At 39.8% G+C, this 27,933-nt stretch overlaps 3 protein-coding genes across 5 annotated transcripts; 1 reads left to right on the top strand and 2 right to left on the bottom strand.

The window, feature by feature from the left end:
- The first annotated feature begins 464 nt into the window (after positions 1-464).
- hpse (heparanase) lies at positions 465-6,843 on the top strand. Its single transcript, XM_080444295.1, has 12 exons — positions 465-857; positions 1,071-1,219; positions 1,600-1,725; positions 1,888-2,061; positions 2,878-3,049; positions 3,704-3,751; positions 3,934-4,027; positions 4,125-4,231; positions 4,786-4,900; positions 5,308-5,432; positions 5,520-5,672; positions 5,957-6,843. Exons 1-12 carry the CDS (start codon positions 598-600, stop codon positions 6,114-6,116), a joined length of 1,683 nt encoding a protein of 560 aa, XP_080300421.1. The 5' UTR covers positions 465-597; the 3' UTR covers positions 6,117-6,843.
- On the bottom strand, positions 6,645-7,677 carry LOC308096827 (myosin light chain 5-like). Its single transcript, XM_080444296.1, has 6 exons — positions 7,598-7,677; positions 7,410-7,485; positions 7,181-7,285; positions 6,974-7,052; positions 6,837-6,885; positions 6,645-6,749 (listed from the first exon to the last, which is right to left on the bottom strand). The coding sequence occupies exons 1-6, from the start codon at positions 7,631-7,633 to the stop codon at positions 6,648-6,650; spliced, it is 447 nt and encodes a 148-aa protein (XP_080300422.1). The 5' UTR covers positions 7,634-7,677; the 3' UTR covers positions 6,645-6,647.
- A 1,821-nt stretch (positions 7,678-9,498) lies between these two features.
- LOC308096927 (sodium-dependent lysophosphatidylcholine symporter 1-like) lies at positions 9,499-27,543 on the bottom strand (the record flags this gene model as incomplete). 3 transcript variants are annotated; one of them, XM_080444451.1, is made up of 14 exons in its annotated part: positions 9,499-10,211; positions 10,627-10,809; positions 12,167-12,310; positions 16,227-16,339; positions 16,707-16,790; positions 19,821-19,904; positions 20,148-20,269; positions 21,233-21,323; positions 22,103-22,290; positions 24,540-24,618; positions 24,940-25,067; positions 25,673-25,797; positions 26,409-26,531; positions 27,466-27,543. In XM_080444451.1, the coding sequence occupies 13 exons, from the start codon at positions 26,417-26,419 to the stop codon at positions 10,031-10,033; spliced, it is 1,533 nt and encodes a 510-aa protein (XP_080300577.1). In that variant the 3' UTR covers positions 9,499-10,030. The 3 variants fall into 3 exon arrangements, with proteins under 3 accessions (XP_080300577.1, XP_080300575.1, XP_080300576.1); XM_080444449.1 differs by having other exon boundaries at positions 24,940-25,072; positions 27,466-27,537; XM_080444450.1 differs by having other exon boundaries at positions 10,028-10,216; positions 24,940-25,072; positions 27,466-27,537.
- Positions 27,544-27,933: the final 390 nt, after the last annotated feature.

Raw genomic sequence — 27,933 nt, 5'->3', positions numbered from 1 at the left:
TCTATATAGTAGTGTGTATATATGCCTGCCTCTTATATTTCATCATGATTTGTGTGCATGGGGTTCTCATCTTAAACAAGCTTAGTGCTTAATGAGAGTTCCAGTTTAGTAGACCTTGTATTGTGAATTTGTACTTCCATGTACTGTTACTGTATGTACTGTCATGTAGGGCCTACCATTCTCATGTCTTACTAAATAAACTACATCAATCAATCAAGCCTGGGTATGTTAACATTGAAGTTTACAGAGAACGGGATTTGCAGATATAGGCTACCTTACTACAGAAGTAAGTAATTGCTGCAATCTCAATAGAAATGTAACAATTTTACAAGTAGGCTACAACACATCAGTTTTCACTTGTATTAAAGGGCTATTCACCAGCCAGTTGGGCGGGGTTATACACAAACACAACAAATGTTCCGGGTTTGTCAACAGACGGACATTCATTCACTTTCACTGCTGGCCGCTCAGCTCGCAGCAGCAGAGTGCATGTGCGAAGCGAAACGTGCTGAACGGGCAGGGTCTACACAACTGATGGACGGTTCTCGGCTTGTGTAGAAAATAGAGAATTAGAGTGTATATTGATCACCTGCAGCCATGAAACCTTCGCACCTCTTCTATTTAAGCTTGCTTTTTGTCTTGGCTCTGTTCTGTGAATGTCACGTTGTTGTTGACTCGCAGAACGAGATCCTGAGCAATAATGAAGATAACGTCAGCACGGACTTGTCTCAGAATGAAGATGTTGTTAACTTCAGCATGGACTTGTCTCAAGTGTTCAGGAAAGTCAACGAGCGTTACCTGTCCGTCGCCATAGATGCTAGTCTGGTGGCGGAGGAGAAGTTCATGTACCTTCTGAGGTAGGCATTTGTTTTACGTTTACTATTTGTTTTAATATAAAATAAAATAATAGGCCATTTGTGAACAATCAAGGGGCGTAGGCTAAGTATTAATAGCCTACCCATTTCAATATTGTATTAGACCTTCCGCCGTTTGTCAACGTTAGAATAATGTATCATTTTACTTTCAGTTTAGGAAATGATAATGATATAGTGTACTTTTGTTTTTACAAGCTCTCCTAGGCTCCGGACATTAGCAAAAGCCTTATCACCAGCATTCCTGAGATTTGGAGGCACAAGACAAGATTTCATGATCTTCAGCCCTCATAAGGCATTTACACAGTCCCCCAATTATCATCCACACAACTTTGTTTTAAATACAGGTTAGTTCAAATGATGACCATGGTTACCTTCATACTGCGGGATCAAAATTCGAATGAAAAATCATTGTGATTATGGTTGAATAGAAGGTTGAATAGAACTTTCGTCATTTTATTCCACCTCATTATGTGATTATTCCCATTCAGTAGACCTTTTTTGACATAAATGGCTATAATATTACTTCCTTCTCAGGTTTTACCAATGATACAAATTATTTTCCATTTAATGTAGCAGAGCCTTTTTCAGTGAGCCAACATGGTTCCATTCACAACCTGAATTAGTATCATTCCTGTGAAGGAAGTAACATACACTACTATTTATATCAATATGGCTATCGTGAAAAATTAGATTATGGTCAGTAATATATCTCTTTGTAATTAAGATGCTTGTGAGAAACTGGAGCTGCCCCCATTACTGGAAAAGAGGTTGAAGGAAGAATGGGCTCAACAAGTAGTACTCCTTCAACAAGAGGATATCCAGAGGAAGTACAAGAGGACAAAATTCACAGGTAGCCTATGATATGAAGGTTTCTGCAATATACTGCCATACTGTACTGTAATGTTTTATGTGGACATTTGATTTGGTATTCCAGTATAAATGGATGTATATCATACTCGCTGAGTGTATGAACATAACAAAAGAAAATAATTGTGACTTATCTTGTTGGCAGAGTATGCTGTGGATCTACTTTATTCCTTCGCCAACTGCACAGGGATGGATCTGATCTTTGGTTTAAATGCTCTCCTCAGAACAGCTAGCAATGCCTGGAACAGCAGTAATGCCAGGTCCCTGCTACAGTACTGTGAATCCAAACAATACAACATGTCCTGGGAGCTGGGAAATGGTAGATTTCTAAAACATGAAAACACCTTTTTGCCACCTTTGTGGCTATGTTGGATAAAACACGTATATGCTTTTATTTTTCATTCAAATTGGTGCCCAGTTCAAATGGTGTTTGTAAATGCATTGTGACATGATAATGGCGAGGGCCCAGAAGGAAATGAGCTCAGACTCTCAAAAGCATCTCCACGTGCTTTGGATGTTTTTAACTTAATTCTGTTTCTCCAAAACAGCATTTCTCTTAAAAGACCTGTGAATAAGATCTGTAGCAGCTGTATGTAACAGCTCCATCACTGTTTTTGTCATTCCTAAACTTTATAAAGGGGAATCCTTTGAAATGTGTTGTTTTACATAGGTTGGCGGTTGAGCTATCGCCACAGAACAAACTGTGCAGTGTTGCGGTATTGGCACACTTCCCCTTTAAAGTCTGAGCTATTCAAGCTCCCCTAATTTTTCTCAACCAACCTTTTTTGAAAGCAGATAGGTTAGGTTACTTTACTTATTATTTCTCTAAAGATTTGAAGAACAAAAGTTCTATTTGCATTGTAGAAAATATTAAGAATCTCTTTCTGCTAGTGCACATACATTTAAATTTAGATTGGAGAGTGTGGAGGGCAGCAATTCAGGAGTCACGAGTTGGTGTTGGCTCGCATCGCATCGCACATTTAAATGTTTTCAGCAACATTTGGGTCACATAAACGTCACATGTCATAATGCAAGTTAATCTTTGGATACCATAACACCTGTTATACATCTATGTACATTGTCAGAATAATCAATTATCATTTCAAAGCTGTTAATTTATTTCCTGTTTGATTAGAACCCAATAGTTATGAAAAGAAGGCAGGGATCCGTGTGGATGGGAACCAGCTCGGCCAGGACTTTGTCCACCTCAGAGAGATCATAAAAAAATCAAAATTGTACCACAATGCTGGACTGTATGGCCCAGATGTTGGCCAGCCACGCGACTTCAGAGCAAACCTACTGGAAGGGTGGGAGTTGTACTTTTTATAAAAACTATTTTGGTTGGTTAACTTAAGCCTGATTTTTACTTTGGCTGTTCGAAATAGCCCATCTACAAGCTTACAATGCATTGCATTGCTACGCATTGAGAGCCTTTTCTTGTAGATCTTCTATTTTCGAATATCTTGAAAATCTTAGTCTTTTAATGACATCTAATATAGGGACAATATGGTGAACGTGTTTGAACTGTACCTGAGGCTGACTAATTGTTTCTACTAAACATTGTTTTCATTTTATAACAAAAAAGCTTCTAAAAACAGAATAAGCCTACTCTGTCAAACACAAAGCATGTGAATTTGAGCAGAATTAAGAGAGGATTCTACAATTCAATTATCTCATGTGACATGCATACTTCAGTTAACTACATCAACCTAGTCCCTTGCCCTAGCCTAGTCCATTGCCTTACTGGTATTTCCAGTTTGTTGTTTTGCTGCCCTAGAGGACAGCAGTTGAACAATTGTCTTCTAAATGCACATATGCAGGACTCTATAATGCTGTAATATAATATTGTGAATGATACCCTCATCAGGTGCCTTTTTAAAACGGACAAAGAACAACTTTCTACAATCACAACCAAATATGAATTAAATACTAAATATGGTAACAATATTTCCCTCCAACAGATTTTTAGAAAGTGGGGCAGAGGCAATTGATGCATGCACTTGGCACCAGTAAGTTGGCCTATCCTCCCATTAATGGCCAATAAGTTAAGAGAGTGTGTGTGTGTGTGTGTGTGTGTGTGTGTGTGTGTGTGTGTGTGTGTGTGTGTGTGTGTGTGTGTGTGTGTGTGTTAATACATTTCTTTTTGTGTGCAATTCATACAAGCTGAGCTAATTAATGTATACGTCCTTAGTTATTATGTGAATGGGAGAGAGACTTCCTTAAAGGATTTTCTGGATCCTGACGTGCTGGACACATTGGCCCTAAAGACCAATGAAGTACTACAGGTAATGTTATAGTTGCAATCATGTGGTTCATTTCAAATCTTAGTGCTTGATGGAGTTAATAGAGTTAATAGAAGTTACATTTTGCTCCTGTCCTCAGACAGTTGAACTTGTCTCTCCTCGAAAGAAAATATGGCTGGGTGAGACGAGCTCTGCCTATGGAGGTGGGGCTTTAGGACTGTCTGACACATTTGTAGCTGGATTCATGTGAGTATGTGTGTTAGCTCACACATGTATTAATATTTATGCATATTGATTATTTATATTTCTGTTTTGCTCATCTTTATTCTTGTCTCGTATTCACAATGAATCAGCATATCAGTGTTTTGGGCTTACTTACACAGAGAAACACTTTGAAATGTGTGGCTGTTTGAATGATCACCTGAAAGGTCTGGTCATATTTATACTTTTGGTAGCACTTGCTATGCATCCTATGTGTATAACGCATCATGAACATACTTATAATGCATTATAATAATAATAAAAAGTGCATGTCTTTAGCTTATGAACATGTTTGACTTATTGTGTATAAATCTATTAATCTAATAAGACTGAGTTAAAAAAGTTACCATGTAATTACACAGTAACTTCATGATACTCAAAATTATATAAAAAGTAGAAATTCCTTGCTCATCATTCTGCTGACATAAAATGCTATTTTATATTACAACCAACCACTTACTCGAGTCAACACATTGATAAATGTCCCATTTGACAATTTTTTGTGACATAAACCATTTGTGAATCACTGATTTATATAGGTGGCTGGATAAATTAGGACTTGGTGCCAAATTGGGATTGGATACTGTCGTCAGGCAGGTTTTGATTGGTTCGGGGACTTACCACCTGGTTGATGACAATTTGGATCCACTTCCTGTAAGCATTTAAATGACTTTGTGTTGGTTCCTGAACTGGTACCAGAGCCCACTTTCTAGTGTGAGTCTGAATGTTTAAACTCCCTTCTAGGTCCTTACCCTAACCGTAACCACACCAAACTTAATTATCTGTAACCTAATACCTATCACAACTACCGTATTTTAACCTTCTGTCAATAGTCTGTACTGAAACATCTGTGACCTAATATGTCTAAACACAACATTTGAACCTTATAACTAGAGTTGGTCTGCTCCACTCTGGCTGTGGGTATATATGTTTCAGGAGCCACTACCAATATTTTTGTATTCTGATTTAAACCTTTAATGTTCAATTATATATTATTTAATTATTTTATTGCCTTTTTGATAACAAGAAGTGCAATTATATTATTCTTGTTGCTTTGGTAGGACTATTGGCTGTCAGTTCTATACAAGAGACTTGTTGGACCTGAAGTTTTGAAGATCGAGGTATTTAACACTTTTGGCCAGAGAAAAAGAGTGCGACTGTATCTGCACTGCACCAATAAAAAAAGGTATTCTTGTATTACGATTTTGACTTTGACCTAAATGTGACCTGTCCTTGACATCACAGTTATAAATAATATATTTTTAATTTCTAGCTCAAGTTACAGAAGTGGAGCAGTCACGCTGATTGCCTTGAACATGAACAAGAGTCCAGCTAGAATCTTACTTCCTGCACAGATGTCTGTCAGCACAATGGAGGCCTTTGTCCTTCAGTCAGACCAGCCAAGTGAAGAGGGACTCTACTCAAGGTACTGATCATCCTAAGCTCCTTCGGTTGAGACGTTAGTCTGTAGTATTAAATAAGCCTCAATCAGTCCATATTTAACATTATTGCTGTTCGGTGGAAATCTTGTAAATCCAAAACCATTCATTTTCATGAAATGGGGGGGGGGGGGGGGGGGGCTGTGTAGTTATTATAGTCACTAAAATAGGGTATTCATTTGTGAAGAAAACATAAAATGGAGAGATACAAGCTGTGTGTGTCTGCTTGCCTTCTTTCCTTGATGAATGACGAGTGTGTTGTGATATTTAGGTCTGTGAAACTCAATGGAGACGTGTTGAAGATGGTGGATGACAAAACTCTTCCTGAGCTCAATGGACTTCATCTGCAACCAGGAGAACATTTACAACTGCCTGGATTCTCATTGGCCTTCTATGTCTTTACAGAGGCTCAGGCACTAGCATGCAAGTGACTTTAACCACATGAACCCTAGCAGCCCAATTCTGGAGTGATTAGCAGATCTGCAAGCTGAGCTTAGTGAAGAGACTTGGTATAGAGGGAAAATTTAGCGGGTCCATGGATAGACCCCTGGAGGACACCGGTCAATTACGTATATAGGGTTTATGTGGTTAAAATGGTATCAGATAGACATGAACATAAACTCCCAGTACAATATCACTATTGTCAGCAACAGTCACATGTACCTCACGCAGGGCTAGTGATCACTGGACTGGCGTGTAAATTGGCAAAGAATGTTAACATAATTATAGCTTTGTTCATTTTCAATGAAAAGCTGTACTTTATAAAACACTTTCTGGGAAATGTATTGAAAGAATGATTGAATGAATGCCAAGATTTGTCTTATTCTTTGTTTTATTTAAAGCCAGAGAATGGGTGCTTTGAAGTCAAATATCGTACAAGAGACACTACTGCATTAGCACCATTCAACAGATTGCAGCAGCTATGTTTACATTTGGGTATAATGATGTTTATGATTAATGGTTTATTCTTCCTGCTCCTCTCCATGTGCGATGATGTAACAAAATGACTTGTAATCCAAGTTGCCTGTTGGATCAATGGTGGAAGACTGGAACATCTGTTTAACCTGAAATTGATCAGATAAATGTCACTAATGCATTATTTTTTACTATGAAAGAAACTTTATTGCCATAGAGAACATTAAATTGTTTACCTCCTCAGTTGTGAATTTGTCTGCTTGTGTTGTTAGTAATTTCTGTAATCTGAGAAAATGGTTGGATAGTTACATTAGAAATCTTTATTTTCTTGTTGGACAGACAAGTACAAATCAACCTAGTTCACAGAACTTACTCATCTTTGTGTATGTAGCCTTTTGCATCGGGATCGAACAGTTTGAAAGCATTTAAGATGGTATCTTCTGGATCTGAGCCTACATACCATAACACGAGAAGAGGGGCACTATTATTAAAAACTCATAGGTCATACTAACATTAGTTATTTTCCCATGTCGACTTTATTAGTCACACAAATCATCTTGAACGATTAATGGTGGCTCACCATGTAGCTTCTCTCCAAAGAGGGTGAGAAACATGGTAAAGTTGATGGGGCCGGTGGCTTCTTTCAGCATGTCTTCAAGCTCATTGTCCTTTACGTTCAGTTTGCCTGAGAAATTTATATTTAGATAGCATTCATATATATATTTCTGAGTATATAATAAATTGTGAATGTGTATGCAATACATAATTTCAAGTCCTGTTTGCAATGTCTGTTTTTAACAAATACAAACCCAAAGATGCATATGTGTCCTTGAGATCTTCTTTATCAATAAACCCATCCCGGTTTTGGTCAATAAGTGTAAAAGCCTGATCAAGGAAATATTAATAAAAGTTAAGTCATGTAAGTACAACAAACATACTTTTACCAACAATAAATAGTAAGTCAATGTTTGAACTATGATATTCAAATGAACCTCACCTCTTTAAACTCCTGGATCCGGGTTTGTTCAAACATGGAAAAAACATTAGATGAGGCTCTCTGGGCTCTTTTGGCACCACCTTCCTTCTTCTTTGTCTTTCTACTAGCCTACAGCATATGGGATGATTATTTTCAAAAACATGTTAAGTTATTCAAGTACAGTATTAGGCCTACAGGTAATCCATCAACACAGCATGTTAATTGGTAAACTTAAGACAATATGGTACAGTACAATCTTCATGATTATTATCAACTCAAAAGGGTAGAATCCTTTCAAGCGATAAAATATTTTCAACACGTACCATCTCTCTTTGTGTGGTGTTGTTCTGCTGTTCCAGTGAGTGTGCCTAAGGACCTATGAGGAGGCCTTTTAAATACTGCTGCTCCCTGGGATGGCCTGTGATGACAGTTAGGATGAAGCAGGTTCCAAGAGGCCAAATTGGATCTAATGGGTAGCTACTCCCAGACCCCTCTATATTCTCCATACATGGACAAGTTGTCTGACAAGATCTTGCTTCTCAAGAGGCCTAACTAACAACTGCTGTTGATGATCAAAACCTTTTAAAGGATTGCTATTTATTCCATAATGGTCACAAGTGGGTGCTATTCCCAAGCTGATTATTATTTTTAGGGTCAGAAAATGCGTAATTCTTTCCTTACTGCCTTAGGCTACCTGTGATCTTTGCTTCATATTTCAGATTTTTTGTTAAAGGACCATACAGTGACAGTGTCAACAGCTTCGATACATCGTCCATAAACATAGACCATTTACCCATCAATGGCTTTATTTTTAGATTGTTTAAATTTTCTCCAGTTATTAAACATTACCAAAAGTACCCAAATTATTTAGTCAAGGTTGGCCAAATTGCACGGTCAAGGATGTTTGAATTTCATTCACAAGCCAATATTTTGTTCAACTAAAAATATATTTTTTAATGGATAAAAATCCAACAACAACATGACTTTGACAGAAATAACCACACAATGATATTTAGTGGGTTGGATTAACTATCTCAAGCAAGTTTCAAGTGCCTGCAAGTTGAAGATAAGATAAACCTTTGTAGATCCCCAGAAGGAAATTCAGGTGACTCACAGCAGCAACAGCAGTAAGAGTGAAACACAGGAGAGGTACAGGTAAGAGTACAGGTCAAGAACAAAAGCAAGCCTCCTGTAGAGGCCCCTTTCAAGTTTGTTATCTCCAAGAGGTTATGTTTGTGTGTGTGCGTGTGCGTTTGGGACAATTCCAGAACGGCCGCACCATTCCAGGCCGCCAAGACAGGGCAAACGGCAGGTGGGCCACCCAAAAAAACAATGTAATTATTACGGTCATTTCCGGGTCGCGCGGCCCAATTATTAGTTACGTTACTGTTTGGGCTGGGATGCTTTTCAGCAGTGGCGTAATTTACATAGGCAGTTGGCCCTTGGGCCAACTGAAACCCACGGTTCCAGAGTCTGACCCTGAATTTCAGAAGCTGAATCAAAAGCACCCCTCATACTGTACAGTTGTACATTTTATGAACAGGCAAAGTAGGCAACTACCCGGGGCCCAGAGCATATAATGGGTCCCTGAAGGCTCATTCAAGATGGTCAGAATTGTGAAATTCTGTGCAGGGTCCCAGCTGTCTCAAGAATCGCCTCTGCTTTTGCTGTTCTTTCTGTTTGCTGGCCCACACACACAAGGCAAATTCTGCCCCTGGACATTCTGTAATAGGCTACTCTAGAACAGGGACGTGGGCAAGATTTTGAGGCATGACATCTACTTATCCATTTTGCATGACTGGTGATAACTACATACACCAGAAAGTAGTTTTAATCATAGGCTGCTAAATTGATTCAAATAATGCAAACACAGAATAAGTTAATAGTTTAATATGAATATGGAGAATGGAGATTTTAAGTGATATGCACATGAAACAATAATGCAGAAATGATTTATTTGACTTTTAAAATACACTTGATCCAGTTACATGTACAGTGTCGGTACAAATGGTTGAGATTTAATTTCCTTCACTGTGGGCTGGAAAAATGCAGTCAAATGGTTTAAGGTTTGTCCGAAAGTGCATGTTCCCTTTCACCATCACTGTGCTTTGTTGCTGATGAGACAAATGCATACTTAAAATACTGATGACAGCACTTTATCCAGTTTCATGTGCGGTACACATATACAACTGTGATTTCAGTTCCATCTTCCTATTTCTTGTTTGGAGAAGTCCCATTCCCATTCCACATGATGAAAACATTTGTGTCTTTTGTCTCATGGTGTCTGTTCCCAAACAAATTCTGTCTCGTCTCATTAATAGTGGTTGAAAAATAGTAGTAGCCTAGTAGCCTATTAAACAGGTAACACACCTGGACCAATATATGCCGCTATGGTCATTCCCGTGTTCATTCATGCTGTGCCACTCCACTGATATGATTAATTGGGGTTAACATTCAAACCAGCAACCTGTGATTGGATTGTGGATGATACGAACTGATGTTTTTGAATGGGTTTTCAAATTGCTTAGAACAAAAAGCCTCTTGGCATCGACTGATAGAGAACAGTCCGATCCTGTACCAGTTAGAGACTACAGGTGTGAATTCTCCTCTAAGTCCATGGCAACCCTTCTGTCTTCTTCCCTGGTGAAACACACAAGTGCTTTATTTATAGTATACACATATACAGCATGTGTGTGTGTGTGTGTGTGTGTGTGTGTGTGTGTGTGTGTGTGTGTGTGTGTGTGCGTGTGCGTGTGCGAGTGCGTGTGCGTGTGTGTGTGTGTGTGTGTGTGCGTGCGTGCGTGTGTATACATATATATATATATATATACTTTTTTCAGTATATATACAGTACATACTGTATAAAACGAAAATTAAATATATGATATTTAAAAAATACTGTGTACTGTGTTGAGAAAGTGTGTTATCTACTATCTGCCATGTAGCTGCTTTGTATTTTCTTAATATTTCTGGATTGGAGAGAGATATTTAGACCATGGTATGATTACCAGGATAGAGAGAAACAGCAGTGTTAGAGAATGGTTACTCACGCTGCTACTGCCTTGAGCAGATCTCTCTGTATTTGCTGTCGTCTCTTCTCATTGATGGGGTACAGACAGAAGACCAGCATCCCAATGAGAAGCAGAACGATGGGCACGGGGGCAAACAGGATGCGAAGAGCAGTGGTCACTGCTGGTGGGTGACTGCATGCCCCAGGCGTATAGCCAACAAAACTGAAGAAACAGTGGACCCAAACAGTGAGTTTGACAGAAAGAAGTTAAATCGTACATCTACCTGGTTGGAATATATTTTTTGGTACACTTTAGTTTGTTAGGTATTGTCTTTTTTTGTTTACAAGAATTAGGCCTTAGAAGATGATAATTCTCAAATGAGTGGTTTGATGATGAAGGTAGAGGCCATAACATACGATCACAGATAACTAGACCACTCCCATCAAGATAAAAGTTTTTCAGGATAAAGTTGAGTCGGTCTTTGAGAATTTTTACATGTGAAGGATTACCGCTAATCTGAGGTTGAAATTATTATTTTTTGAGAGAAAACAGTAAAAATTGATTGATTATATCTATGGGTGATAAGAGGTCTTGGGATATTATGGCTTTCCAGGGGAACACTGTCGTTTGCTTTTGTCACAATGCTTGACCCATGATGACATGCATATTTGTATGTCTTTTGTCTTGTATATTGTCTTTTATACTAATAAAATGTTAGTGAAAAAAGGATAAAGGTGATCACTCAGAATAACTTTGTATTGATTTACATTACCCTACCCTCTAATGGGACAATGGACCAAACCATGCCAGGACAGACAGACAGACAGACAGACAGACAGACAGACAGACAGACAGACAGACAGACAGACAGACAAATAATTCACTACCGAATTTTTGAAAATCTATGAAGAGATTTGCTTAAGCCCAAAATAGGGACGTGAGGGTGAAAGTGGTTAGACAGCAGATAAAACAGCGAATCATACAGCTGTGCCAATTCATACTCAAATTGTTGAGTGTCATAGTGCCCTCTGCTGGTTATCAGTTTAGGAATAAAATCTATTAATTCATGAACCCTGTGTGTGTGTGTGTCTGTCTGCCCCAGGCATAACTCAGACACCGTCCGACCGATCAACCTAAAACTGTGTGTTTGTGTGTGTGTGGGTGGGTGGGTGGGTGGGTGTCTGTCTGTCTGTCTGTCTGTCTGTCTGTCTGTCTGTCTGTCTGTCTGTCTGTCTGTCTGTCTGTCTGTCTGTCTGTCTGTCTGTCTGTCTGTCTGTGTGTGTGTGTGTGTGTGTGTGTGTGTGTGTGTGTGTGTGTGTGTGCGTGTGCGTGTGCGTGTGTGCTCGTGTTCGTGTTGGTGCACTGGGGAGTCTCCTTTCTGAGAACTGCAGCATCGACCCAGAAATTGTAAATCGGATCAGGCAAGCATCAGCTGTGTGTGTGTGTGTGTGTGTGTGTGTGTGTGTGTGTGTGTGTGTGTGTGTGTGTGTGTGTGTGTGTGTGTGTGTGTGTGTGTGTGTGTGTGTGTGTGTGTGTGTGTGTGTGTGTGTGTGCGTGCATGTGTCTCCAGGTAACTCACTGTAGCACCAGAGTGGATATCCCTATGGCCATGCCTCCTCCAAACTTATTGAAGAAAACAAAACAGGAGAAGAACATCGGTTCCAGGTCTTTATCATCTGGGTGCTTCACCTTGAAATCATCTACCACATCTGGAAGCATAGACCTGTAGCAAGACAGGTATAATAATAATACATTCATTTGTACACCTTTCTTGCAAAACATGCAGCTTAAAGTGCTTTACACTAAAGTGATATATAAATACAAATTGTGCATTGCATAAAAAAGAAAACAAGAAACCCCTAAAAAGAAAATGGTTAAACATTAAAGTACATCAATCACTAAGAAAGATAGATGGAAAATAAAATGTAATAAAATGTTGAGAAATGCTGCTAGTAGAAAGGCCAGGTTTTTAAGTGTCGTTTAAGATTTAAGACAGAGAGGGGTAGAAGTGTAAGAGACGCGAACTGCCTTATCCCAAATTGTTGAAGCGCAAGGGGGCGGAGGGGGGGGGGGCGGCTGAGGAGAGAGTCAGCGCACTGAAGTCAAGGCACAGACTACTGTGTTGTTGACGGACAACTGATGCACGCTTATGGGAAACAACAAAAATAAAACCTGGCAAAACAGTTGCGTGCATTAGTGCAAGATGAGGATAAAGGAAACATTCAGTCTAAATGTCCAGTTTGCTAATTCTACTACTACTTTTGTATTTGAAACTTTAAATTTCTCTAAATATTATAAACTTTCAGGACAGCCTAAGTACAAATATCATTTATGAAAAGGCTACTATAGGCTACAGTGACGTCGGACTGAATAATGACTTAATAATGGCGAGAATTAGCAAACTGGACATTTAGACTGAATGTTTCATTTATCCTCATCTTGCGCTAATGCACGCAACTGTTTTGCCAGGTTTTATTTTTGTTCTTTCTCATAAACGTGCATCCGTTGTCCGTCAACAACACAGTAGTCTGTGCCTTGACTTCAGTGCGCTGACTCTCTCCCCACCCGCCCCCCGCCCCCTTGCGCTTCAACAATATGGGATAAGGCAGTTCGCATAAGAGACATAAAAAGGGCTGAAGACAGGAAGGAGGACAGGTTGACAGACAAGGATGGAAAAGAGGGTCAGAGTGGGAATCAGTGTGATAGTCAAATACATCCAATGATTCACCAAGCCTTACAGGATATCGTCGCTGTCCGGCAGGAAATGTATACTTTAACATATGACAGTGTCATTCAAAAGTAGTGAAAATGTCCTGTCTACAAACTCACACATTGTGAGCTTGTACAGTAGATGGACCACAATGGAAACAAGCCCCCCACGGCTTTTTGTGTTATCCTTTTAGCATAGCTTCGCTGACTGTACTGCTGTACTGTTGACAAACAATCAATCAATCAATCAATCAATCGATATGGCGCCCGCTGGCCTAGCGGTCCAGGTGCATACCACGTAGGCTCTAATGCAGCCTGACGGTTCGAATCCCGATCCCGATGACCTTTGCTGCGTGTCACTCCCCGTCTCTCTCTCCCTGTTTCCTGTGTCTATCTCCACTGTGTACTATCAATAGCGGCATAAAAGCCTGAAAAAAATCAATCAATCAATCAATCAATCATCCTTGACACTGTTGTATATTTACAGATCTAAACCATATTTTGCTTACAGCAATGAAGCTGGCTGTCTTGATCTCTGAGGTAATCAGGTACACTTAATCTTGACCAATTGTCTAAAGAAGAGATGGCTGATAGCCTAGAGCTCAGGGGTGTAAATTGTAATGAGAATTCTATTGTTAACTTGGAGACCGTTGGATCAGAGAGTGGCCTCTTTCTGGTCACACCTCAACAGCTGGGTGGGGCACACCCTCCCAGGAGGCAGCCAGATAGAGACATTAACATCAACAGATGATCAAAGGGTCTCCTCACTTCAACATACCCAAGATCCTCCTCTTTTTTGGTACCTACTGCTATATAGATGGACTAAAATGTAACTGTGTGTGTGTCACTCCGAGGCCGAGGGGAGCTGAGGCTCCATAGAACTCTGTTTGTACTCTGTTGGTATGAAATAAATCGGATGCAAGTAACGTGACTGACTGGAGTGACGCCTCAATCCATTCTTCCACCATTCATACACAACTTTGGAACATTTTATTGGCAATATGGCGTTGTTGGCAACGACACGTTTCTACAAAAGTGCAGTAGGACATTTACCAAAACATAGTTAAGTCAGTGGTTCAGATACCACAACACAACAGAATAGTGAAGCAGTGGTTGCATTTTCTTCTCCATGACTCAACCAATCGTCTGAAAGTAGGACAGCCCAAATACGCTTAGCTGTCTGGGTTTTGCTACTGCAGTCTTTATCGGAAAATGGATGATAGCCTGCAAGCATATGCTGTTTGCATGGCACGAAATGAAGCTACTGGAAATATGGACGTTTTGTCAGGTTTTATGGCTGTGTCAGGGGCGGCCATAGCTGAGTGGTTAGTGAGCCCGCCTAGGGAGCCAGAGGCCCTGGTTGCCCCAGGTACGATTCCAGGCCAGGCCAGCAAATGTGTCGATGAAATGAAATTTGTCCCTGAGCAAGACTCTTAACCCCTAATTGCTCACAGGCCCTCATTGGAAACAAGACCGTAAGGACTTTCATGAACGGACCTGTTAAAGGAATTATTTTATTTTGTTATACTCACTCAATTTGTGTCTACATTTATTAACACCCATAACGCTGTTACATTGCTTATTGCCATTTTAGTCCCTGTACATAATGATTATTACCAATGCATAAGTGTGTCACTATGTTGGGTTCTGAATATATTCCAGGCCAATAGGTGGCACTGTATAACTGCTGATGTACTGCTAGCTAAGAGAACCAGAGGAGGTGTGAGTTGACAACACTAAAGAGACAATAATACATGATTAAAGGGATATTCCACCGCGCCTCAAGCCGAAATCAGGCTGATCCGGTGCGTCTCAGGGGCAGACACGTATAACTGCACAGAGAAGGCGCTGCAGCAACACGGATGATGTAAGGTTACATCTTCTTACGTCATTGATGACCTGATGAAGATGTAACCTTACATCGAAACGTTGTCGTTTTTTGCACAGGAAAAAATGATTGCCTTTCTTTGTTCTGAGACATAATACATATTGGAAATGACACTTGGCATGCAGGGCTTTGGTGAAGGCCAAATTAGTCAGGCACTAAGTGTGATATTGTTGTGTTGCAACAACACTGACATCTGTGTCAGACTGTCTGACTCCTCTGAAACAAGATAATCATGAGCAGGAGACAGAGGAACAAGTATGATATTAAAGTGAAAAGAGGAATATTATGTGGAACAGTGGTTCTCAAAGTGCGGTCCGGGGACCCCCGGGGTCCCCAGCAAAATGAGTAATATAGCATCAAGCTCAGTTTAACCACTATAATCCTACACACATACTGTATAACACATCGCAATGTGACACGTTGTGAGCTTGTAGATCTGCTATTTTCTAAAAAATACCAGCCAAATACATATTCATTTGGGGGTCCTTATAAGAAAGTTTGAGAACCACTGATGTATAACACACTTACATGCCTACACATTCTCACTCTCCAGTCGTACGATAGTGATGAGTTGGGGCAACATCTGACCAAGTCATTTCACAACTTCACAATTTTCACATCACAACTCTCTTGGTAGTCCTGCTTCAGACCCAGTTACACACCTGTTTCAACTCTTGTCATCAGCCCTGCAGTTCTCTTCTCATCTAATCTTGCAGCCTATAAAGCTGAGCTCACACTGCAGGAGTTTTAAAATCCTAACCGATTTTGAAATCAGGTTGCATCATGCACATAAGGAGAAACTTAACAGATTATGAAAACAAAATCCAAGACGTCTTGCTTGATTTAACAGATTATGAAAACAAAATCCAAGACGTCTTGCTTGATTTAAAATCAACCAGTGGTGCAGACAGCAGTTATGGAAAAGAAGACCAAGCCAAACAAACAGACCAACGCGTATCGACTCTTAGGTCTTCATCAGACCCACCCTTCTGTAGCGTGTGACTGAGCCCTAACACAGACGAGTACGGGCAAACATACTTACCAGGGCAGCAAGTAGAGCACTGCTAGACTGCACCCAGCAATTATGGACAAGGGGATGAAAACAGGAAGACTGCCCTGAACACTGACTATCACCGCCAGCACTGGAACATAGATCTGAAACACGGACAAGAAGTAGAGATTATTACCAGCATTTTAACATACCAACATAGTACTAATAATTAGTTTAGAATACATTCACACAATACTCAATTGACAGACACTGCCGATTGATAGACTATACATAATACAGTATATTTGCTGATTCAGTGGCCCATTACAGATATTTAGTGCCATCTTGCTATCTTGTTTTTGACTTTTACTCTGTGCCTCCCCTGTGCTTCAACATTGTAGCCTACCGTTGCTGCTGTGAAACCAGAATTTCCCTCCAGGGATCAATAACAGTCTTATAACTTATTTCAAACTGTGATCCAAGCAGGCTTGATTTCTTCAGAATGTAGTATGCATCCTCTGATCAACTCACAGACATGCCGATGAAGAGTGTGGTCTTCTTGCCCAGCCTGCCCAGCAAAAGCTGCCACAGAGGGATTGACAATGTGGCTGCTGTCTGAAGGAGCAAACAGAGACAATAAATACGCTAACTTGCTTTACATCTTACAGTGAACCCATCTTGACACGTCAATGAAATCACTTGAAACTCTGTCTGAGCGTGAGCTTTCAAACATAACTGAAACCCCTATGTGACAATAACAATCCAAAGCAGTGTGTTAAACAGCCTTGATCACCATTTCAACGTTTTTTCCCAAAATGTGTATACCATGACACAATTCCAAGAAACAATTAAGTGTTTACAAATCTGAGTCCCATTCTGTAACTCAATCTCTCTTAGAATGACAGAGGAGAGGGAGGGGTACAAAAATAATGTCACAAAATAAATATATAGCTGCTTGCAGGCCCTTGCATCAGGGAACACCTTGGAGATAAAAGGCAAATGGGAATTGGAAATGGATGTTATAAGATGAGGTATTGGAGAAACAGCCCATTGTGGAAATGATGTAATTGAAAATGTGATATTTCAGAACACCTTTGGTGGTATCCAAATTTGATAAGGATAAAACATACTGCAAGCAAATAGGAGATCATATCCACATCTTATGGGATTGTACAAAATCTCGAACTTATTGGAAGGGGATTCGTACAGAATTATTGGGCTATACTAAACATAGATTTACTGTTAGACCCAAAAAGAGTGTATATTATTGGATCGGTTCCAGAAAGGTTGGCAAATAAGTGGTGTGCATACAGTATAACATAATTCTTCTGTTGGTAGCAAAAAAACAAGACGATTACTCTATTCTGCTTCGGCCATTACCGTCCTACTTTAGTCAATGGCATGAGAGGTTGTTGAGAGTGTTAACAAAGGCAAAAATCACGGCTAAGCTCCAGATGAAGTATGACAACTTTTATTTTAATTGGGCCCTGTAATAGGTCATCTTAATTTGAGAATGTATTTTGTTTTAGCTGTCCGAGTTGTTCTCTTATTTTCTTTGCTTTTGGTATTGAGGGTGGTGTTAGGTTATATGAAAGAAACTAAAACATTGGAAATAACAAAAAGAATAATTCTATATTTATAATTCATTTGAATCTTTTATATTACTAGATATTCAAGCCACTACGCTGCCTTCAAACCTAGTCCTATGTTGCGCTGATAAGAGCAATGGTCACCGAAGTATGGCCATTTGAAGTGTTAAACACTGCTATAACACTGCTGCCGAGCAGCGATAAACTAGCAGCAGCCAGGTCCACTGTCATACCTGTGCGACCTTGTTCGGGAGGTAGCGGAATACGACCACTTCCTGGTAAAACTGGATGTGAACAGATCCACTTCCGGGTTGCACCATTGAACTCCACACCCCTCAGAGAGTGTGTGGGCGAAGTTTCTAGGCAATCCGACAAACCGGAAGTAGGAAGGAATGTTTGGTGCGGATCGGAGCAACGGTATGCCTCGCAGGTCCGCATGCTTCGTTTGTGACGTCCATCTGCCTGCCCGCCCGCCCGCCTGCGCACCCGCCCACCCTCTAGGGTGGACCCGGTCCACCCTGGACCGATTGGCCGATGGAAACTGTGCACGCATACTCCTTGGAGGCCAAGTAAAAACCTTTGCCCCAAATTTCTCACATCGGCTTGTTATAGCGCCACCAGGAGGCCGATTTTTACAAAACATATATTTTTTTTAATTACTCCTACAGATTTTGTCCAAACCTCACTCAAACTCGTACACCTTATCTCTGTAGTCTCTGTAGTGATCAAGTTGTATCTGTCACATTTTTAGGATTGTATTCCGATTGACTACGACTGGCTTTCAAAGTTTGCTGGAGGGGCACGTTTTGCTCGACATGCTACTGTACAAGCACCGCTGGAATGATCGGCAGGAAATTTTGCACGCACACTCCCAGTAGGCCAAGGAAGGATCTCCACCCAATTGTTTTTCAAATCGGCATGTTATAGCTCCACCATGAAACAGATTTTTGCAAAACAATTGTTTTTATTTTGCTGATATAAATTACATTTTATTGATGCAAAAAGGCAAATAAACATCCATGTATGTATGTATGCTAGAGTAAAATCAATTTGCATACAAAAGGAACATGAAATAAAACAATGACATGAGCCCCCCCTCCCCCACACTATTCACCGCTACAAAGAGTATAAACGTTTAAAAACATACAAAGGCATAGGGATATTTTTACTATAGTTCCTAGCGCTCTGTAACTATCAACAGTCCTACCTTTGCTTGTCCTTGGACTTTGCCTGCCTCTGCTTCTCATCTTGTGTTTGGGTCCTACTCTCCTGATTAAATTATATTTGTTTTGACCAAAACATTACTTTGTGGGGAATGATGACTTCTGTGAATAAATGTGTTTTTGTACTAGAGACACACACCATCATATGGAGATGTTTTTGTGTGTGATTGTGGCCACAACTCCAACACAGCTGTAGATCATTATGGAAGTATGGACTATATTTAAACACTGTTACTTCACTTCATAGTTGGGTGGTCTTGGTGAAGGTCCTTGTGACTGAAACGTCAAAATAAATCAATGCAGAAGTACTGTGATGTTGGTGTGTAAAATAATTCACTTTTCTGTTTTAATTTACACATTTCAGCTTCTTTAAGGTGTGCATCTTGTAGCATCGCGTTTGACTTAATTTATTTTCTTTCTGTTCCAACATTTCAATGTTGTTGTATTAAGACCCAAATGTATTCAGAGTATAGTAATTAATGTAGCAGTTTTCCCTGATAGCATACGGGGTGCGGGGTGGGAAAAGAGGACTACACATGGACAAATAACATGCAAAATGCTACCAGGCAAACACCTGTACACAATGCATGGGTAGTAACAATAGACTCTCTGCTGTGTTTTATCTGCCTGTTTTATCTACAAATGCCTACATGGACTGGCTCCCCCTCCCCTAAGGGAATGTATTTTGTAGGAAGAGGGACACGGGCCGTGGCAGTGGCACTAGGTCAGACTCAAGAGGGGACTACGAGGCAGTAGCGATGGTTCTGTCTTCTGTGTTAAATGCCATTACTTTTGTTCTCTTGGCATTGCGCATTGAGTGTAGGCTTACTCACCATCAAAACAAGTAACAGGTGCTGGAAGTACGGCCCCATGCCTACAGCGTGGGTGAAGAAAAGTGCAGCGTTCCCTTGCGCCATCTATAAACGAGATATCACACATGTGGTGAGGAGTGGGGGTGGAGGACAGTATGAGGATATCTTTGAGGTAAAAAAATAACCATTTCTAGGAATAAGTAAAGGTGGCCATGGAAACAACGATGAAACAATCCGGTCTACAACAGTTATCAAAGATTCATTTGACCTATTTGAGTAGTTATTTAGATATTTAGTGATCACTTATATACAGCATATACAGACACAACCCCAGCGACAAACCCCTACCTGAAACGCAAGTGAGCAGAAGAGGAAGCCAAACACCAGCTTGACATAAGGTGTGTGTCTCACCAACATTTTCATGCCAGTCAGGAAGGGCATCTTTGTCCTGCCCAGAGTGCTGAGGGGAGCTGCAGCGGAGGCCAGCAGAACACAGTGGGGGGTCATAAACAACCTACACAGTAAAATCCTCAGCGTTAGAGTTACGATGGACGAATTACACTTAAGATTTTTACTGTGTTTTGCTGACTGTTTAATACTGAAGAATAGCAGTGCTCATATTTCCTTCTAGCAATCAATATGGTTGTCGTTAACAACAACAAAACAAAGAGAAAAAAAGCAGCTCACAACGCTTGTAGATCTGCTATTTTCAAACATGCTTTTCGTTAAATGATTAAACTTATCATGTCAGAGGAATGTTAATGTTATAGGCAACAGTTTACAGGACACACCCAGTAATCTCTGTTGGATAAAAACAGTTCCTCGGAAATTCATGGAATAACCCAGTAATCTCTGTTGGATAAAAACAGTTCCTCGCAAAATCATGGAATAACAATTGACGCTTAACGGCTCCACTCATAGAGAAAGGTCTTATAAGTAGTCCAGTAGGATTGATCTACTATTTGAAAATGATCATACATTGTCATACATCTCAAGCTTGGTTTTAAAAGTCAAATTGTAAGGTATGTGTATACAGTAGTATATGTTGTACATTATGTAAGAAATTGGTAGCTTGAGGTATAGACTCCATTTATGGTAAACTCTAGGAAAGTGATTCTCAAAGTGGGGTCCAGGGACCCGAAGGGGTCCTTAGGGGTGTTCCAGGGGGTCCCAAGGAAGACTTCTTAATATAGCATCAAAATCAGTTCAACCACTTTAACCCTATATACTCTACTAGCCGATCTACAAGCACATAGCGTGTCGCGATGCAATGCGTTATGAGCTTGTATCTGCTAATTATTTTTTAAATAACACAAATCTTGAACGGGAGTCCCAGGCGGGTTGACATAAATTGTTTTTAGAACGACGTGCTCTAGGAGATTACCACATTCATGTGAGTTTTATAAAGCATTTTAACCACAAATGTGACTCACCCAGCTGCTCCTTGACTCCCAAGAAGAGCACAAGACTGGAAATGAAGAAGAGGCTGGTCTGGACCACAGCAGCAACAGCATAGGCCTTCCTCTGACACACAGACACACAGTTTGATCGCCAATGTTATAATTAGGTTATACTTAGGTCAAAGACAAAAAGATAAGATGAGGTTAGGTTAGGTGAAGTAAGGTTATGGGAGAAACAGTAGGTGAATTTAGCAGAGTTATTTGAGGGAAGACAGTGGTTCTCAAACGTTCGAATTTCAAGGGCCCCTATAACTCTAAGAGGGTACAAATGGAACCATTTGGTCCAATTAAAGTCTGCTACTGTATATGATGACAGCTTTACATAGCGAACAGGATAAGGAAAGCAACCAGCAACAAAAAGCGATTATTCTATCGCCGACATTCTGAAAGTTGGCTTCATATTTGCGATACATTTGAATGCAGTAGTTAATTTATCCATTTGTAACTCCAAAGAGTTATATTAACACTGATGATGAATTTACGCTGAAGGAAGAAGAGCATAACGCATGGTCTGCTGTAAGAGTCCATTTAGGTCAATTTTTACACTCTCATGGATAAATGAACACAAGGGGCCGTGTCAACCAAGACGTTTTTCCCTGAGCGCAGTGTATGTTTTGAATTGTTTATAACAGGAATTTATTTTGAACTCGCTCATTCACGTGTGGCGTTTTTTACTGCATGCTGAGAGCTAAAATATTTTCAACTTGGGCATTTGGACGTGTTTTAGGTAAGCGCTTTGGTGTTTTCGCCGGGGAAAAAAAGCCTAGGTGGACATGGCCCCTAAGGACTTTACTGGTAGGAAGAGTATAATGCATGGTATGCCACTTTTAAAAAATTGCTTACTATATGCTGAAGACTGTCAGTGAGGGATGCAGTTACATTTTGGAGGGCAGGAGAGGAGAAGTTTAGGAGGGAGGCATCAGTGTAGTTTAGCAGACTGCAGGCCTGTGCTTTCTTAGCATGGTACACTCCCACTATCTGACCTTGAATTATGGCCCCAGCCAACACTGCAAACATCTCAACCCCCATTCCTGGATGTTGAGAGACACAACATGACACATGTAAAGATCACAGCTGCTCAAACATTTTTCACTTACAGGCAGCAACATTTTTTATTTTGTTTTGTCTTTCCTTTGTTTATCTAATTATAACATTTTATTTTGTTGTCCATTGTTTATTTGTCTCCTCAGTTATTTCCTCTGTATTTTTGGTTTTACTTTTTAAGAAACAAAGTTTCAAAGTACACTTCCAAGATATGAATGCATGAGGTCTCATTACCCCAATTTAACCCAACCCTCATCTAAAAACACACATCGACCCTGGCAAGTTGTCCTTTTACAGCACAGGCACATAAATGCATGCTGAATACATACATAAAAGTATTAAAATACCATAACATATCATAATATATCAAAATAATATACAGTAATTGGTCATTGGCCACATGAACCTTAGCGTCCCTTCTCTTGACTTGTAGGTGAACATTCAGCGAAAATACGCTTCACACACGTGAATACACATGCACACGCGCATTGGCTTCATTATTTTTCAACCTTCTCTCATGTGTCACAGTCTCTGCTATAATTACACAAAGTTTCAATTTACACATTTTAAGTGGTTAAGTAATGACATTCCTGACCAATGACCACTTAGTTACTCATTATCACACTATTTAAAAGGGCTTTTCAGATGGGGAGCAACTGACACGCAGAGTAATTCATTTTCGATGAGAGGTGAGCGGGCAGCTAGGGGAGGTGTAATAATTTTTTCAGGATCATAGTGTATTGTAATTCTCATAGTCCTGCCTACTGCCTAAAAATGTTAATAAAGTAGTCAATCAATCAATCATAGTGTATTATGATTCTTGAAGTTGAAATAAATTATAATAATTGTATAATGCATTATAATGAATAATAATAAATAACCAAATGTAAGGGCTTTTCAGACGGGAAGGGGTTATTTTATAATGCATTATAAAGTATTACAACTTTGAGAATTATGATACACTATGATTGATTGATTGACTACTTTATGAATGAAACACACAGAGATTCTGAGCATCCTCCGCAGACCTACGGACAGTCAGATACAGACATTTGTGGTTTGTCGATAGTAGGAAACCGTTGGTCCAACCGAATTGTCACTTGGTACTGCACACCCCCGGGACACACGCCAAGTTTGAGGCCATTCGGTCAGGTGGCGCTTGAGTTATGTCTGGGATGGACACTTGGACAGACAGACAGACACAGGTTTTGTGAATTAATAGATATAAGATGTTTCATAGAAAGTGTTACCGTATGGGTTGTTGATATTTATTTTGAATAAGCGGTTGGTGCATGGATTGACCACTTTATTTTTTGTTTTGTGTACATGTTGCAGATTAGCTAACCTACCTAACACAAGAGAACATTCTTTCGATAGGTGGAATGCAGTTAACTGGTTAATTTGTTTGTTTGGTTTCATGTTAAATACCATTTTCAGCTAACACAGCTGTGCTTGAACTGCCATTTTTATTGCTGTGCTTAATACGCTAGGCATGGCTTTATTTAATTTTATACAGTTTTTTTTGCGTTTAGGAGTTGCTGTGTAAAATGTGACGCCAAGGAATGCAATTTTGAAGGTGTGATTCACATGTTTCATATGTTTATATTTCCTTCTCTAAGCTTGCAGCAAACAAAAGTGGAGCCCAGACAGCCTCTGAAGCCAGCAGGGGAGTCGGTTGCCAGTAGCTGGTGGAAGTGTTATTGCTCTGCTCAGCATTTTAATGAGTTAGGAAAGAAACAAGTTTTCTTTTTATCAATAAAAAGGACCTGTCTTTCTATTTTACCCAGGACTCCTGTCTTCTAATTGTAGCTGGGTTAAAGTACATACAAAACATCTAAAACTATCTGAATACAGTTCAGGATCCAAGGTTGTATTTGTAATATTCCATGGCACATGCAGGTACATGAGTGCAAAATTCCATTCCAAATTCCACCATTTTCACATTTGTGATAGGTGTGTGAGGGAAAGAGCGAAAGGTTATATACTGTCGTCGTCGTTGTGTGTGTGTGTGTGTGTGTGTGTGTGTGTGTGTGTGTGTGTGTGTGTGTGTGTGTGTGTGTGTGTGTGTGTGTGTGTGTGTGTGTGTGTGTGTGTGTGTGTGTGTGTGTGTGTGTGTGTGTGTGTGTGTGTGTGTGTGTGTGTGTGTGTGTGCATGTGTGCATGTATTTGTATATCAATCGATGTGCTTGATGACGACGATGATGATGGTACTGTGTAGTTCAATCTTCAGTCTTACTGTATCCTGTGGCTGAGTCTCTGTCTTTCTGGTCTCCTCCCAGGAACATGTTCAAGGATGAGTAGGGAATATTGTAGCACTAAACAGAATAAGAGAGTCATTTGAAGCACAGCCTTCTGGTAATAAACCCCAAGCAACTAAGCATTACAGGTACAACAGCCAAATCACAGAAAGTCTTGAATTCTACACATATATGGAGATATATACTGTAAATATGATTAGCCTACAACAAAGGCACATTTACGTATAATACAAATAGGAGTAGGACCACTGTATATATTTATTATTTTTTTCCCTTTTTTTCCCCAAAAGCAGTGTAAGCAGTCCAGAGATAATGCATCTTTAACCAGTGCATTATCTCTGGATACACAACACCACAGTCAGAATATTGATGACTTACACTCAAGAACATATCAAAGAGGCATGTCCAGATGAGGAACCAGGTGAAACTAAAGGCTGAAGACATGGAGGTCTGTGGCACGAACCACATCATGATGTAGGAGACGAGAGCGAATGGCATAGAGAACACTGTCCTGGAGGAGGGAGTTGCTAGAACATTTTAGTGAGTAGCATGTGAAGGCCGTGATGGGACAATGTAACTGCAACGTAAATGTGAGCACTCGTCAAAACACTGTCTTTTACCGGATGCGCGGTTCTGAATTTGTTATACTTAAAATTTTACTCCACTACATCTCAGAGTCAAATATTGTACTTTTTACTCTAATTATTACTACTACAATTATTAGAAATCTCTGTAGATTTGGATTATTATTATAAAACATATTAACCACTTCAGCCCTATTTAAACTTTGGCTATTTGAAAATAGCCGATCTACAAGCTCACAACGTTGCTTGTAGATCTGCTATTTTCAAAGCATGTTTATGCATTTTCTGAACTTGTGAAATGGGACATTCTGCACAATGAGTACTTTTACTTTCAGTATATAAGTATATTTTAATGCCAATACTTTTGTACTTTTACTCAAGTCAATTTTGAATACCAGACTTTTATTTGCAACAGAGTATTTCTACATTGTGATATTGGTGCTTTTACTTAAGTACAAAATGTAGCCTACTTCTTCCACCACTGATGAAGAAACAACAAGTGTCCCCCTGCTGTTCCACTTACTCACCAAGGGATGAGTTTGCCAATGCGCGTCCTGCCACTCTTACTGACCATGTATCCAACAATAGGGTCTGTGATGGCATCCCAAGCTCGTCCCACAAACAAGATGAGAGAGGCATAGAATGGACCCATCTAGACAGAAAGGAAGATTGTAAAATCCAAGAGAAGAGATTAAGCTGTGTAACTGTTTATGTGCCCTGTCCCTATTATGCTTATTATATATTGCAGTGGTTCTCAACCTTTTCAGGCTGTTACCCCCCCCCCCCCCAAAATAATCACATTTGAACTGGGGACCCCCAAAAAAATCATATTCGAACTGGGGTCCCCCCCACCCTGATAAGCACTTGGAATGTAGGAGTCAAGGCATTCAATTTAGTTTGACTCGGTTCTACAGATAAATATTGTGAAAATAGCCGATCTACAAGCTCACAACGCCTCGCGTTGCAAGGTGTTGTGAGCGTGTAGATCGATGTTTTGCCTCTTTCTTATATTATTTGACAATTTGGCCAATTTTATAGTATAGTTTGTTGATTACTTTTGATGCAGTAATGGTCTTTCTCTTTTCTTTATTTTTTATTTTTAGGGTATTAAAAAGGTCTTAAAATGCCTTGTCACTTCACTGTCATCTGGGGACCCTCCCAAAATCATGTGGGGACCCCCCTGGGGGTCTCGACCCACAGGTTGAGAACCACTGATATTGCACAACAAGCATGACATCGAATTAGCTGAACCAGAACACTGACCTGTACCACATCCAACAGAAAGATTTGCAAAAAGAATCCCTTGGCAGTCTGAGTCATTTGGTAGGGCATGCCACCCACTGCATAGCTGATCTTCCTGTACAGAGGGATGCCTGCTGTGCCTTTCTGTAATGACAGAAAATATTCTTGATTGATAGCCTGATGACTTTATTTACAGCAATACAACAACCACGTTTACTTTAGCCGAACAAACTCTGTCAAGTTATTGATCAATAACTTCATGGACTCGTAAACTATTTACAGTAAAATTAAGCTATTCAAAACAGATTGCATTCAGTGTCAACGGGGCAGTCATTTTTAATGCATTTGAAAGTAATGACCCTCCTAGGCTACAATGCTTAGGGTCTCGTATGAACAGCGCGGTGGAAAGTAACTAAGTACATTTACTCTAGTACAATACATTTTTAGGTATTTTTACTTTACTGGACGTACTTCCAATTTTCAGCACTTTTACTTCTACTCCACATCTCACAGGCAAATATTGTACTTTTACTCCACTACAATTATTTGAAAACTTTAGTTAGTTTCTATATTTGGATTATTATTACAAAATATACAGTAACTTCTTCAGCCCTATTTACATTTCGGCCATTTGAAAATAGCCGATCCATGCAGGCATTGAGCTTGTAGATCTGCTATTTCCAAAAGATTTGTATACATTCTATAGATTTGAACTTGTGAAACGGGACATTCTGCATAATGAGTAATTTCTACTTTTGGTACTTTTTAAGTATATTTTGATGCCAATGCTTTTGTACTTTTACTGTAGCCTACATTTTGAATACCGGACTTTCACTTGTTTTATTTTATTTATTTAACCTTTATTTAACCAGTAAAATCACATTGAGACCATAGTCTTTACACTTGTAAGTTACAAGTGAAAGTTACTCGTACAAGTTGTAAGTTGTAACCGAGTGTTTCTGCATGGCAGTATTGAAGTAAAAACATCTGAGTACTTTTTCCACCACTGACGTTCGTTTACACACAGCAAGTTTACATCAAAGTTACATACGCGTGGTTGCCAGTTATTTAGACTTACTGTAGTTTGGACAGATCCTCTTTGACGCAGCGGAGACTCGTCCGCCATGGTCCTGTTCTTCACACTCATCATAGATCATCAGACCCTGACCAGAAGTCAGCAGGGATTTTTTCCTCATCCATGGCCAGGTTCCGAGGTATTTCCTTCCTCACGTCAGCCAGCCAACCCGCGCTCTGCATTTATGCGTGTGTGTGAAATAACCGTCATGGATGGGCTGAGGCTTTCCGAAATACCAGTGGTGTAAAGTAAGTAACCATATGTTTACTCGAGTCAAGTACTGTGCTTAAGTACAGTTTTGAGGTATTTTGACTTTACTGGAGTTTTTCCAATTTCTATACTTTTACTTCTACTCCACTACATCTCAGAGACAAATATCATACTTTTACTCCACTACAATTATTTTAAAACTTTAGTTAAAGTTTCTTTGTAGATTTTGATTATTATTACAAAACATACATTAAAGGACGA

The sequence above is a fragment of the Gymnoscopelus braueri genome (genome assembly GCF_963280865.1).
Source record: "Gymnoscopelus braueri genome assembly, chromosome: 12".
Taxonomy (NCBI): domain Eukaryota; kingdom Metazoa; phylum Chordata; class Actinopteri; order Myctophiformes; family Myctophidae; genus Gymnoscopelus; species Gymnoscopelus braueri.
This window is presented reverse-complemented; position numbering and strand designations above follow the sequence as displayed.

Bases quoted from the DNA above. Each gene is read 5' to 3' on its own strand.
- hpse (XM_080444295.1), top strand. From the start codon at position 598: ATGAAACCTTCGCACCTCTTCTATTTAAGCTTGCTTTTTGTCTTGGCT. The intron at 1,726-1,887 runs GTAGCCTATGAT...TCTTGTTGGCAG, and splicing joins CAAGAGGACAAAATTCACAG to AGTATGCTGTGGATCTACTT. The intron at 4,901-5,307 runs GTAAGCATTTAA...TTGCTTTGGTAG, and splicing joins ACAATTTGGATCCACTTCCT to GACTATTGGCTGTCAGTTCT.
- LOC308096827 (XM_080444296.1), bottom strand. From the start codon at position 7,633: ATGTTTGAACAAACCCGGATCCAGGAGTTTAAAGAG. The intron at 7,486-7,597 runs GTGAGGTTCATT...TTCCTTGATCAG, and splicing joins GGATCCAGGAGTTTAAAGAG to GCTTTTACACTTATTGACCA. The intron at 7,286-7,409 runs GTTTGTATTTGT...TAAATTTCTCAG, and splicing joins GGACACATATGCATCTTTGG to GCAAACTGAACGTAAAGGAC.